At 36.1% G+C, this 13725-nt stretch overlaps 1 protein-coding gene across 1 annotated transcript in view; it reads right to left on the reverse strand.

The window, feature by feature from the left end:
- Positions 1-13725, reverse strand: part of LOC101894193 (uncharacterized) — a 66712-nt gene that overhangs the window by 21054 nt on the left and 31933 nt on the right. Inside the window, exons 5-9 of the mRNA XM_005177416.4 lie at positions 9649-9786; positions 5323-5460; positions 4973-5101; positions 4672-4846; positions 4401-4516 (exon numbers count right to left, since the gene is read on the reverse strand). Of these exons, the coding sequence (XP_005177473.1) occupies positions 4401-4516; positions 4672-4846; positions 4973-5101; positions 5323-5460; positions 9649-9786 (696 nt within the window). The remainder of the gene's footprint in view (positions 1-4400; positions 4517-4671; positions 4847-4972; positions 5102-5322; positions 5461-9648; positions 9787-13725) is intronic.

Consider the following 13725-nt stretch of genomic DNA (forward strand, 5'->3'; position numbering starts at 1 on the left):
TAAAAATTGACATATATTGAAATTTAATTGACAATTTTTTAAGGCACACAACCTGAGGGTCATTTGTCCCCAGAAGATAACAGAAAGTTGTTATGGGTTCTAATACCAAAAAAAAAAAAAAAAACAGAACAAAAAATTATATTTAAGATATCTAAATGTTTCTAAAAGTAGATTGTGATAGATAATACAGTTTTTCGGTAGAAGGCCTAAGGAAAGCCTTTTTCATATGGATCATTCATTTATGGATAGTTTTTAGCATATACTTCTAAAGTCTACGAAACACCTTTAAAATGTCTACACTCAAAAATATTCTCCCCATAGAAAACCGGCAAATAATACTCTTTCTACAGAAATCAATGAAAGGACTTCTATATGTTGTAGATTCATAAATGAGTTTCCATTTGTTGAAGATCTGTGAAGTTCGTCTATTTCTATGGGCTACACAAGAGTTTTTCGTTCCCAGAATACCCGGAATTGTCTTATGTCTACAGATGAAGAAGTATATGGTTCGCCAAAAATGTTTTCTATTTATTTATTATTATTTTTTAGAGAGCGTAGAGCTTTTTGCACGTAGAGCTGACCTGTTAAAAAAAGTTTTCAATATCCTCCTCTTCAATTTTTATGAACAAAAATTCGTTAAAAAATGGTCGAATTATGGCTCTGAACTAAGATCCTTAGTTAAACCAAATAAATAAAAAAATACAAGTAGCTAAGCGCGGCCGGACCGAACTTTTAATACAGTCGACCATTTTGAAGGAACTTGTTAAATGTATTAAAATTCCGTTGACAAATGTCGCTATAAGGTGTCACGGTTATATGGGGCTATACGCAAACGTGTACCTTTATAGCCAATTATCTGCCAAAGTTTACCAAGTTTAAGATAATTCTGTTGAAAAATATAGCTAAAGTCATCAAAATGACGAATATGGAGTGATACTGTTATATGGGAGCTAAACGAAAAAGGGCATCTGTGTGGGCAATTTTCTCTCATAGTAAGCAGTGCCCACTGCTAACTTCCAATTGTGTATTTGTTATAATTCTGGTGAAAGGCGTCAAAACCCCGAATATGGGGAGGTATGGTTATATAGGGCCTACATTAAACCGTGGACCTTACAGCCAGTTTCCTGTCTGTTATGTAATGCAAATACCAAGTTTGAGATAATTCTGTTCAAATATGTGGATACTTTAGTCAAAATACAGAATATTCGGAGGTACCGTTATATGGGAGCTTTGTATAGCTGTACAGGAAATTGTCTGTCATTGGAAGTAATACTCCGGTGGAAAAAAACTGATATACATATCATCAAAATAACGAATATCTGGAGATATAGCCATGTGAGTCATATACCTAAACTTGAGACTATATGTACAGTTCCCTGCATGGATGTTTCGTATACACTGGGAACACATACTTCTAATTTACAGCGAATTCGGTATGAAATTGTGACTAAAAAAACCTTAAATCCGCCGGTATGGTAAAACAGACCTAAAACACATCTGAGTAAAATGTTATCAACCTAGTGTGATTTCCTAACCTAAAGTGATTTCCAAAGACGGACATAACTAAATAGAATTTATGCAAACCAAAAAATATATTCTTTTGTGTGTATACTTGAAGGTGTTACAAACGGAATGACAAACTTAATATACCCCTTTATACAAAGGTGGGGAATAGAAAAAAATTAGATTGAGGACCATATAAACTCTCTTCTGTCTATGCTAGAAATATTTCTATAGTAACATGTTCCTTCAGTCTTAGAAAACCTTAAATTCTTCTACATAGATTCTCGGAAGGCCTATCATGTTAATAAGGCTAATGTAAGGTCTTGCGATTGTTTTAAACCTATGAAAGTCATTCATTTGGGGGAAAAAAACAACAACGACTCTCGTTTCCAGAAGATCTAGAACCTAGAACATTTACCGAAGGCCCTTCGAATATGACCTGAAAAATGTCTATATAAAAGGCCTTTAGACGAATGTCTATCTATAGAAGACCAGGAAAGTGTAGAATATCGAATTTATGAACTTATTTATTTTATTTTCTAGGTGACCTGCAACAAAATCTTTGTCTAACGAAGACCTGTAGAATGTCTTCTGCCCAAAATACCTGCAATAGAGCTCATGTCTGCAGAAGACCTGTAGAAGGATCCCTTTCTATAGAAGACGTATATAAAAGCTTATGTTTACAAAAGATTTAAAGAAGAACTTCTGCATTTAGAAGGAGTTCTATCTATTGAAAACTTGTATAAAAACCTCTGTTTCTATAAGACATTTAAGATTTAGACCCGTCGAATGGCTTCTGTCCACACCCGTTGAAAGGCTTCTGTCGTTTCTTTCTATAGAATATCTGTATTATCTTCAGTTATAGAAGATCCGTTAAAAATCATCTGTCTACAGCAGGCCGGCCAGCCCACTGAAACCCTGTGAAAGAACTCCTGCTCCTGGCTGGACTTTGTCTATAGAAGGCGTAACTCGTTTGTCTGGTTAAAGTCTTTTGCCTACAAGATATGTGGCAGAAACTATCGTTCTAAAAGAACTATCGCAGATATCTTGTAGCAAGTCTTGAAGAGTTGGAACATGACTCCTCTCTGTCTGCAAACGACCTATCGTCTTCTAAGAAAGAAAGAACTTCTGTGTATATATAGAAAAACCATACAATATTCTCTAAAGATCTCCTGTCCATATACCGGCAATGCCTATAGAAGTTATCATATATTAAGAGAATATCTCAGTTTTATACATAAACATCATCAGACCAATAAACGTGGGTTTTTTCTCCAAGCCTGTAAACTTTGATTTTTAGGAATATTTCTTCAATAAGCAATTAGAATTTTTTCGAATATTTTCTCAGAACCAATAGAAAGTGTTATTTTTTAAATTATTTTTTATAGACCAAAATTTCTGTAAACGTGAATTTGTAAAGGATATTTTAAAACGTCTATCCGACCAATGAATGTGGACTTCTTGAAAAACATTTTTTTAAGGGCCATCAGAGCTATAAGCGTATAATTTGAAAAGACTAAAATATGTGTCATCGAAATAGTTTACCACTTTTTCTTTCAACTTCGAACAATTCTATCTATACCTCCACCATCATTAGTTCAGGTGTGATTATGGGACTTATCGATCCACTCCTTCTTGTACCCGCCTCAAATTGTAACTACATTGACTAATTTAATCTCTTTCAAAACTCTTCAATATACTTCATATATTAGATTTAGTATCTTTATTTTACGTAGGTCGGCATTGTTTATGAATGTTTTGAGATGTACAGTAGAGGTCTAAACGATTCTATGGAAAGTATGTTAACTTTGTTATTCCGTTTGTAACTCCTCGAAATACTCGTGATAGACCCTATAGCCCCTATATATCGGATTTCATTTAAGCGGATTTTTTTTTACATTTTTGAAATTCTTGTTTTTTTTATTTTGAGAATTTTTTAATTGTTTTCAGGGACTAATAGACGTGGTTTCTCTTTAGAATATTCTTTAAAGTCAGTCCAATTAACGTGGATTTTGATTAAAATAGTTTTTTCTTAAAAAACGTACATTTTATACATCTAAAAAAATTTAATTATTCATGGAGTAAAAGGACCAAGAGGATAATAAAATTACTTTTTCATGATTTTTATTTTCAGGGTTGATATTCAAAATACTTTTTTTAGAAAAGAAACTTTTTGTAGGACCGGGCTTATCAAATCGTTTTTAGGGATATTTTTCAAGTTTTCTAAACGAAAGACACAAGAAGTTTATGTGCCCTCAGTATTAACATGATCTGTGATTGAAACTGGAGTTATATTCATTAAGAATTTTAGAATTCTTTTGTTAGAATGCTTCTAGATTTTATACTCTCCATTAAAAAAAAACTTAATGGTCTCCATGGTAAATTATTATAAATGCGGAAGGTATATATCCGCCTTTCTTAGAAAATGTTTTGAAGGCCGTTCATACCTCTGAAAGACTTTCCTTTAAAAAAATACTTTAGTAGGGTATCCGGTCTAAAGATGACTTATTCAAGGTCTTCTGATATTTCCTTATATTTAGACAGGTCTTTAAGAATATATTTTCCACAAAATTAAACGCAATAAACTTCTGCATGTGCATTCGTCCAACTACACCCCAGTCCAGCATTATCATCATCATAAATCTTAACAGCTCCTAACTCTGTCATTTGGTATGTCTGTTTAGCTGTCAATTTGTCACACAAGCTGTCCATTGTCACTTACCCAACATACTCTTGATGTCCATTTCATTTATGTCCTTCGATGTTTTTTTGCATTTGCTTCAACTTATGTCACCCATCATTTCTACATTCATTCAACCACTTTCAATCAATATTCATTATAACAAACCCCCTCCTAGAACACCACCCCCCTTTCCCCTTCTCCATTCAAAACTTACGTGCAATTTCAAAATTAACCATTGTGGTATTGAGTGCATTCCTTGCCACACAGTGATAGTAGCCGAAATCGTCCTTACGCAGGGAGGTAATTGTCAGACGCATTGTTGTGCGATAGCTGCAGAGAGACGATACAAAATGAAAAAAAGGAAAAGAGGAAGAAATATTAGTTAGTATGTGAATGTGTTGAAGTGCCAAAGACCATTATGATCATCTTCATCATTATTATCATCATGAATGGCGACATCATTCAAATGTCATTCATTCACTTACCCATCTGGATTAGTCTCAATGCGATATTTGTCACCTCGATCCAATATACTGCCATCGTAGGCTCTCTCCCAGTACAGTATGGCCTCGGGGAATGCCTCCACAATGCATTCCATTGTGGCCGAACGTCCATACTCGGCATAAATCATTTGCCTATAGACCGATATCATGGGCGGAACTGTAAACAAGAAATGTTAAAAAGAAGAAGAAAAAAACCTGTCATACAGCAATCAAACCATTAACCCCTACCAAAACTCAGAAATCCCTCCCTCCCTTCCTCCCTCTGCCCAACAAGAATACTTACATTGGACTTCGATTAAAAATGTTGCATTGGCCACTGGTGCTAAGCCATTGTCGGCATAGCATGTATACGAGGCCATTTGATGTCGGGTAATATTGGTGAATTTCAGATATGGTCCACTTATGGATGACACTGTGATGTGAGCCAGCGATAAAGAGCCCCGGGTCAAACAATACGGCAAACAGGAAAGCAGCATTGCAGGAACCATGCAGCACCAAAAAAAAAACCGAACCAAAAGAAAACGGAAACAATAACCAAACCATTATAAATCCTTTTGCATACATTTTGTGCGTTTTATAAAATGGGAAATGGAGAGGAGAAAAAAAGAAGCTGCATCAAAAAGAAATCCTTACTCTCAACGCCATGAACATTAATCGTTCGACCGTCATCTCGTCGCCATTCGATGTGAGGCATTGGATTACCGCTGGCGGCACAGCTTACGTTTAATGTTTTTCCCTCTTCGACGGCTATGGAACGCGGCATATTTATATCTGGAAAGAAACGACAAAAGACAGCCAAACCAGGCAGACCGACCAATTGGCAAATAAACAAAGGAGGCAACAATGGTTAAAGGATATACTCGGACAACAGAAACAGAAAAAATGTATGTGTCCTTGCATATGCATGGATTCGTTTTATTATTAATGGAACTGCTCTCAAATGGCATGGCATGGAGTTGAATGCATTTTTGGAAAAAAGAAAAACCCATGAAAAATTGAAATTTAATGGAGATGGAGATTTTTGGGACAAAAAGTGGGTTTAAAGCTATGAGTTTCTGTTAGTAAGACGTGCGAATACAGGATTTGGGATATTTTATTCCCTGAATTCCTGGTGAAAGGTTCGGTGGTTTCCACACAACAGGAAGGGACTGGATACTAAATCACTATTTTTATTTATTTATGTTTTTTTATACCCTCCACCATAGTATAGAGGGTATATTAAGTTTGTCATTCTGTTTTTAACACCACGAAATACACATTTTAGACCCTACAAAGATACATATTTTTGATCAGCATAAAATTCTATGTCGATTCTGCAGGACTTTTGGAATTGAACATGGGCCATGTAGGTCCACATTTTGTTATAGCCCACAATTCGTAATGAATACACAGCCTAAGACAGACAATTATCTGTGTAGGTCCACGTCTTCGTATAGTCCCCCCCTAAAGGGACCTCCCGATATTCTGTATTTTGATGATTTTAGCGACATTTTTCGCCGGAATTGTTTCAAATTTGGTATTTGAATTTCGTAATGGATACTAAAGTCTAAGACAGAAAATTGTCTATGCAGGTCCACGTCTTCGAATAGCCCCCATATAACGGTACCTCCGGATATTCGGTATTTTGATGATTTTAGCGAATTTATTCACCGGAATTGTTTGAAATTTGGTATTTGAGGTTCGCAATGGATGCTGCAGCCTATGACAAAAAATTGTCTCTGCAGGTCCACGTCTTCGTATAGCCCCCACATAACGGTATCTCCCGATATTCGGTATTTTGATGATTTTTTCTACATTATCGCCGATTTTTTTGAAGTTTTGCATTTGAATATTGTAATGGCTTATGACAAATGTTACCTATGCAGGTCCATGTCGTCGTATATAGACCCTAATATAACAGCTACATTCGGTATTTTTAAGATTTTTACAGCATTTTTAATGGATTTTATTGTTTTTGAGAATTGCCAAATTCGTACCAAATGGTGGAGGAGGGTATTCAAAGTTCGGCACGTCTGAACTTACATCTTTTTACTTGCTTTTTTTGGGTTGGGCGCCGTTTTGAGATTTTTTTAACAATCAAAAGTGCAGAAATTAAATAAACTTGTAAACGAAATCGACCAAATATTGTCGAATCTTTGGGCGTGGGAAAGTAAATTTCTATCAAAAGTTGGCCTTATCAACAGTAAAGGCCAACTCTAAATTTGTAACTTTTGGGTAAATCGTAATTGAATTACGTTGGGCGCCATGTGGAAAAAGCACCACAATGAATCCTAAGGTAAAAATTTTCGGAAAGTTGGCCGCCATTTAGGTGGTGAACAAGTTAAAGAGTATTTTTCCATCAAAAAGTAGCCACACCTCTTGGTCTTCTAGAGAAAAGGATTGTAAAAGAAACAGGCTTTGGAAAATAAAAGCCCTTTATTCTAAGGAGAAAAAGGTCTGGACTTTAAAACAAAAAACACTTGGTGTTCTTCCATAAAAAGTTCTTTGGATTCTACAGGGTGAGATGAAAAAACTACAACCAGTTTCAGACTTCTGTCATTTCTAAGCCACTCGTCCAACAGCTATTAAAATTATTCCAATAACAGCTCATTATTTAAAAGCGTACACAAGCAATTTGGTGAGAATTTTCCAGAATAAAAAACTTATTGGTGATGGAATTCAAACGTGATAGTGTGATTTCTTCATAATTGGCTGGAAAACCACAAGTGGTTAGAGTACTCCAGCATTTAAATGTGAATAAATCCTTCGTGTCTCGTACCATCGCTCTTTACCGTGATACTGGTAGCGTAGTCCAAGCCCGTCAAGGAAGTGCCCGAAAAATGGCTGAAAATGTCAGCTGAAAATATGCACCTTCCGTTGGCCATCAGAACTCAAGCGCCGGCCATACTGATACTCCCATCAATTGCATATAACAGAACGTATTAATCGACCGTGGCATCAAAATAAATTCTAAATATTATCACGAAAATATTATGGAGGGTGTATTAAAGCCTTTTGCAGGCAAACATTTTGGCCGCAGACCTTGGACATTCCAACAGGACTCAGCACCATAACACTCAGCACGCGCCACCCATGAATGGTTACAAAATGAGGCTCCTCGCTTCATTTCCTGCGCCCAATGGCCACCAAAATCTCCGGATACCAATCCGTTGTGTCTGGAGTATTTTGGAAAACAAGGATGGCACTAAAAAAATACAAAGGTGTCGATCACCTCAAGCAAGCGCTTCGCCGTGAATGAGCCAAAATACCGCAAAGCAACATTTGGGCAGCGTGTGACGGTTTCATTGCCCGTTTGAAGGCCATAATTCGTGTCAAAGTTGACCAATTCGAATATATCTAAACGTATTCTAAAATTTGACGCTTTTTCCGACATTTTTTGCTTTCATTCAATAAAATTGAAATAAAAAAATTAAAAATATGGCATTTGACTTTGTTGCAGTTTTTTATATCACCCTGCATTGATGCGGGCATACAAAGCAAACACATAATTTTCACTTTTAGTCAAATAATTTTGAATGTGTAATCTTCAAAAATATTTCTGCAATTTATAACGAAATTTTGTGTAGAATATTTCTCCTTTTAACATTTTTCGCCTAGAACGAAATTTTATATGACTTTCAGGCGTTAACTCGAAACAAGTCCGCGGAAAAATTGATCAAAAAATCAGGGAATAATTTTGGATGTTTTCTTGGAATATTTATGTCAATATTCTTTTTTTGTAAACAATGGAAATAGAGATTTCTTTTCCTTTGTGACTTATAGTGACATTTTACAAAAAATGTATATTTTTGTCTTTATCATCCTCCTTTTAAAATTATGTTATGTAGGAGAATTCGGCATAAATTCACAAGAAGTACCGTTTTAGCTCTAAAATGTGTTTTTTATTATTCATTTTCATTAATTTTTGTACCCTCCACCACAGTATGGAGGGTATATTAAGTTTGTCTTTCCATTTGTAACACCTCGAAATATAAATTTTAGACCTCACAAAGTATATACATTCTTGATCAGCATAAAATTCTATGTCCGTCCGTCCGTCTGTCAGTCTATCCGTCTGTGAAAATCACTCTAGCTTCCGAATGAAATAAAGTAGGTTGATAAAATTTTACTCAAATGTTTATAATGTCTGCAGGACTTTTGGTATTGAAGATGGGCCATGTAGGTCCACGTCTTCGCATAGCCCTTATATAATGGTACCTCCCGATATGCGGTATTTTGATGATTCTAGCGACATTATTTACCGGAATTTTTTCAAATTTGGTATTTAAAGTTTGTAATGAATACAACAGCCTATGACAGAAAATTGTCTGTGCAGGTCCACGTTTTATAACCCACATGGTACCTCCCTTTATTCGTTATTTTGATGATTTTTCTACATTATTACCGATTTTTTTGAAGTTTCGCATTTGAATATTGTAATGGCTTATGACCTATGAACCTATGCAGGTTCATGTCGTCGTATAGACCCTAATATGACAGCTACATTCGGTATTTTTAAGATTTTAACAGAATTTTTAACGGATTTTATTTATTTATTATTTTTTTTTTTAAATTGCCAAATTTGTACCAAATGGTCACCCCTTGGGTGACTCACTACAGAATTAAAATATTCGACCAAAATATTCCAAATATTGATTTTAATAATATTAAAAGGCAAATATTCCAAAAAATCTAAATCCGAAAATTTCTGAGGTGTGGGAGAGGGAAGATTTTGGGCCTCTTGATTAAATGCACTTTTAAAAAGCCGCCAAAGGTGTTTTCTATTTTTAACTCTCCTTTCATCATCTACTGAAGTTTTCCTATAATTATATTTTCAGTTACGTAGTGTTATCAAAAATAATTAAATGTTTCTTTGTGCCAAAAATACGTTCACCTCCTCAAACTTTCCATGTTTTTCCAATAAAATACAAATCAATTTAAATCAAGAACCAATAGATTTTTTTCTAACTTTTCACTTACCTGCAATTGATGGGGGTATCAGTAAATCATTCAAGTATGTGCCATTCTTCAATTGTACCTTGTAGGCACTTACACCGGGGGTGCCCGGTGTGCCATTTGTGCCTGGTTTGCCTGGTCGGCCACGAGGTCCAGCAATGCCTGGTCGATACAAAACAAAGGAGGAGAGAAAGAGATGCAAACGAAAAAAACATTAGTAAACTTCCATCAAGGGAGAAAAAGAAGGAACGAAGAAAAAAACAACTTTTCAAAGATTATTTTTGTGCTTTGTGTGGCATTTTCATTCATGCAATGCGAGGATTCCGTTTGCTAACACTTCTAGCGTTTTTTCTCCACTTCTGCCTTTCTATGTTATCCCCTAGACGACGCCCATTCGTGTCCATTAAAATAACATAACTGTTGCAAAAATTCATTTATAATGGTAACCACATTGGCTTTTACCATTAATCATGCCACTATTAATCACGATCCATCAACTACCAGCCATGCCATGCCATGGAAGTTCTTAGCAAATCAGGAAGGGAGCCGGAGAGAGAGAGAGGGAGAGTCAATAAAAAAATCAACACAAAACATGCAGTAAACGGCCACTGCCAGATTCCTGGCTACCATGAGTTTCAGGACCAACTAGCATGCCAGGGCAATCTTAATTGTAATTCAAGTGAAAAAATTGTTTTCCATTTTTTGCTTTGCTTTCCCTTAACTGCTCAACCAAGACTCCAGTTAGGAAAAAAAGAAAGCAAGACCAGTTCAAGGAGTAGTAACAGTTCGTGTAATGTCATGATATTGGTTGGTTGCAGTGCAACCAAAGTAACTGCTGTTCTACCATTTCTTCCTTCCTTCCGATTTTGACAAAATATTCACAAGGCAAACGTTTGTCGGGTATTTAGAAAAGCTCCTCTGGATGTGAGGGTCGTTTTCTTTGTAAACAGCCACGGAGTATGGGGGATATTTGTATGTGTGTATGTATGTATGTCTATTGGCCTTAAATGCAAATAATCGAGAAGTTGGTCCTTCAAGGAATTGGATGGAAGTTTTTTTTTTCCGATTTCTTTTCTTCTTTTTTTTTGTTGTTTTCAATATTGAACCGTGTTTTGCATAGCAAGCCATCATGAACCAACTTCCTTGTGGTATTTGGTGGATACAAACAGTGTTTAAGAGAGAGAGGAGGTGGAGAACTAGCATTCTAATGCTACTCCACTATAAGGATGTAAGCTATGTAGAGATAATGGGGGGGAGGGGTGTTCCTACTTTGTTGATGCTGCCTGTGTGTTTGTTTACAATTCCGTACCCTGTACCAGTTTTCTTTGCATACGTTTTGAATATGTTACGGGAACTTACTTTTTCCCCCATAAAATTTAATGAAGAGTTTTTTTTAAACACAGAAGTAGGGAGGAAAAAATTGACGAAGAGGTCAAGAACTTGAAGAACATTGAATACCTTACAATTTTTACTGAAAATTCTATGTTTTTTAGAAAAGAGAAAGATGATTAATTTTGTTAGAAAAATTACGATTCGGAAGCATTTCAATGCCTTAAAGCTAGAGTCTTTTTATAAGACCATTATTATGAATAGAGTGGATTGGAATTTTCCATCTTCAAACTGGATCTAGTATTGGGAGAAATTTTGACATGTCCCAAGTTTGAAGGAAATATGCAACTCACTTTACATTTTTTTTACCCTGCACCGTAGTATGGAGGCTATATTAAGTTCGTCTTTCCGTTTGTAACACCTCGAAATATAAATAATAGACCCCACAAAGTATATATATATATAGGCTGAGATGAAAAAAACTGCAACCAACTTCAGACTGCTATCATTTATAAGCCACTCATCCAACAGCTGCTTAAATTTTTTCAGTGACAGCTCATTATATTGTTTACAAGCGTACAAAAGTATTTTGGTGAGAATTTTGCAGAAAAAAGTTATTCGTGATGGAATTCAAGCGTGATAGTGTGATTTCTTTATATTTGGCTGGAAAATCACAAGTGGCTATCGATAGAGCACTCCAGCATTTAAATGTGAATAAATCTTTTGTGTCTCGCACCACCACTGGTAGCATAGCCTGACGTTAAGGAAGTGGACGGAAGAAAACAGCAACATCAGCAGAAATGGTTCGAAAAGTAAAGAAGCGACTTGATCGAAAACCACGTCGCAGTGGCCGAAAAATGGCTTGTGTGCTGAACATATCGCAATATTCCATTCGGCAAATATTGAAAAATGAGCTCGGTTTGGCTTGGCTTTACCATTGAAATTCCAAAAACTGCAAGAACTTCTTCTCAAAAGAGTTAAAGAATTGCTTCGCTTAGCCGAAAGTGGTGAACTGCCGAATTTGGTTTTATCCAATGAGAAAGCATTCGTTTATATTCCATTCGGCAAATATTAAAAAATGAGCTCGGGTTAAGCCATTGAAATTCCAAAAAGTCCAAGAACTTACACCGCAACAGAAAGAAAATAGACTCAAAAGAGCTAAAGAGTTGCTTCGCTTGGCCGAAAGTGGAGAACTGCCGAATTTGGTTTTCTCCGTCTCCGATGAGAAAACATTCGTTTATATTCCATTCGCAAATATTAAAAAATTAGATCGGGGTAAAGCCATTCCCATGAAATTGCAAAAATTACAAGAACTTACACCGCAACAGAAAGAAAGTAGACTCAAAAGAGCTAATGAGTTGCTTCGCTTGGCCTAAAGTGGTGAACTGCCGAAAATGGTTTTCTCCGATGACAAAAAACATTCGTTGTCCAGCAGTTAGTAAAAAAAAAATAACACAGTGATCGTGTTTACTTGCCAAAGAGGTCAGCTGAAAATGTGCACCTTCGGTTGGTCACCAGAACTCAAGCGCCGACCATGGTGATGGTGTGGGCCGCCATAACAGCCAATGGTCGCTCTCCGCTCGTATTAATCGACCGTGGCAACAGAATAAATGCCGAATATTATCGTGAAAATATTCTGGAGGGTGTATTAACACCCTTGGGCAGGCAAACATTTTGTGCGCAGACCTTGGACATTCCAACAGGACTCAGCACCATCGCACTCAGCACGCGCAACTCAAGAATGGTTACAAAACGAGGTTCCTTGCTTCATTTCCAGCGCACAATGACCACCAAAATCTCCGGATACCAATCCATTGGGCTATTGTGTCTGGGGTATTTTGGAAAGCAAGGATGGCACTGAAAAATAGCAAAGAGTCAATCACCTCCTCGTCGGGAATGGGCCAAAATACCGCAGAGCAATATTTGGGCAGCGTGTGACGGTTTCATTGGCCTTTTAAAGGGCATAATTCGTGCCAAAAGTGATCAATTCGTACAAATCTAAACTTATTTTAAAATGTTATACCATTTCCGACACTTTTTGCTTTCATTCAATTAAATTTACAAAAAAATAAATAAAAATTATGGCGTTTGACTTTGTTGCAGTTTTTTTTTTTTATCTCACCTTTTACAGAGATCATTTATAGATAAAAACCTTTGCATTGACTTCGCCTTTCACATGAAGTTTGCAAAACCGAATTGGTTTCAAACTTTTCGGAAAACATCACTTTCTAACACAAGGCAAATTTAAACCCCCCAGGAAATGATGAATTCCAATATACCATACAGAGGCCGCTTCACATTTCATAGGGTGTTGTAAGTGCTTTTGGGATTCGGGCACCAATTGAGATGTTCAGAAACGTACCTTTGGAGATACTAAATATTAATTTGCATTATTTTTTTTAAATGGGAAAGCCTCTTAGAACCCCCCCCCCCCCTAATTTTTAAACCAATAACCCAAAAGTCTACAGACTTAAAATTTATTGGAGCAAAATAGTATTCACCTACTCCACTGTATTCGGATACTGGGCTGATTTCTACTGATGTACAGTCATAGACATTCAAGCCAGATCCTTTTTCATTCAAAAAAGCAAAATTTAAAAAAATAATTTTTATTTTTTTTTTTTTTTCAATCCTTCAGACCCCACTGTGCCTTAGACTTAAAGTTGAAAACCATAAATCTCCCCTAGTGGCAAAAAAATGTCTTTTAACATTTAAGCAATGCCGAGGTTGAGGTCATTAGTTATGGGATTTCAACAAAAAAAAAGTTACACC

The sequence above is a fragment of the Musca domestica genome, unplaced genomic scaffold, assembly GCF_030504385.1.
Source record: "Musca domestica strain aabys unplaced genomic scaffold, Musca_domestica.polishedcontigs.V.1.1 8, whole genome shotgun sequence".
Taxonomy (NCBI): domain Eukaryota; kingdom Metazoa; phylum Arthropoda; class Insecta; order Diptera; family Muscidae; genus Musca; species Musca domestica.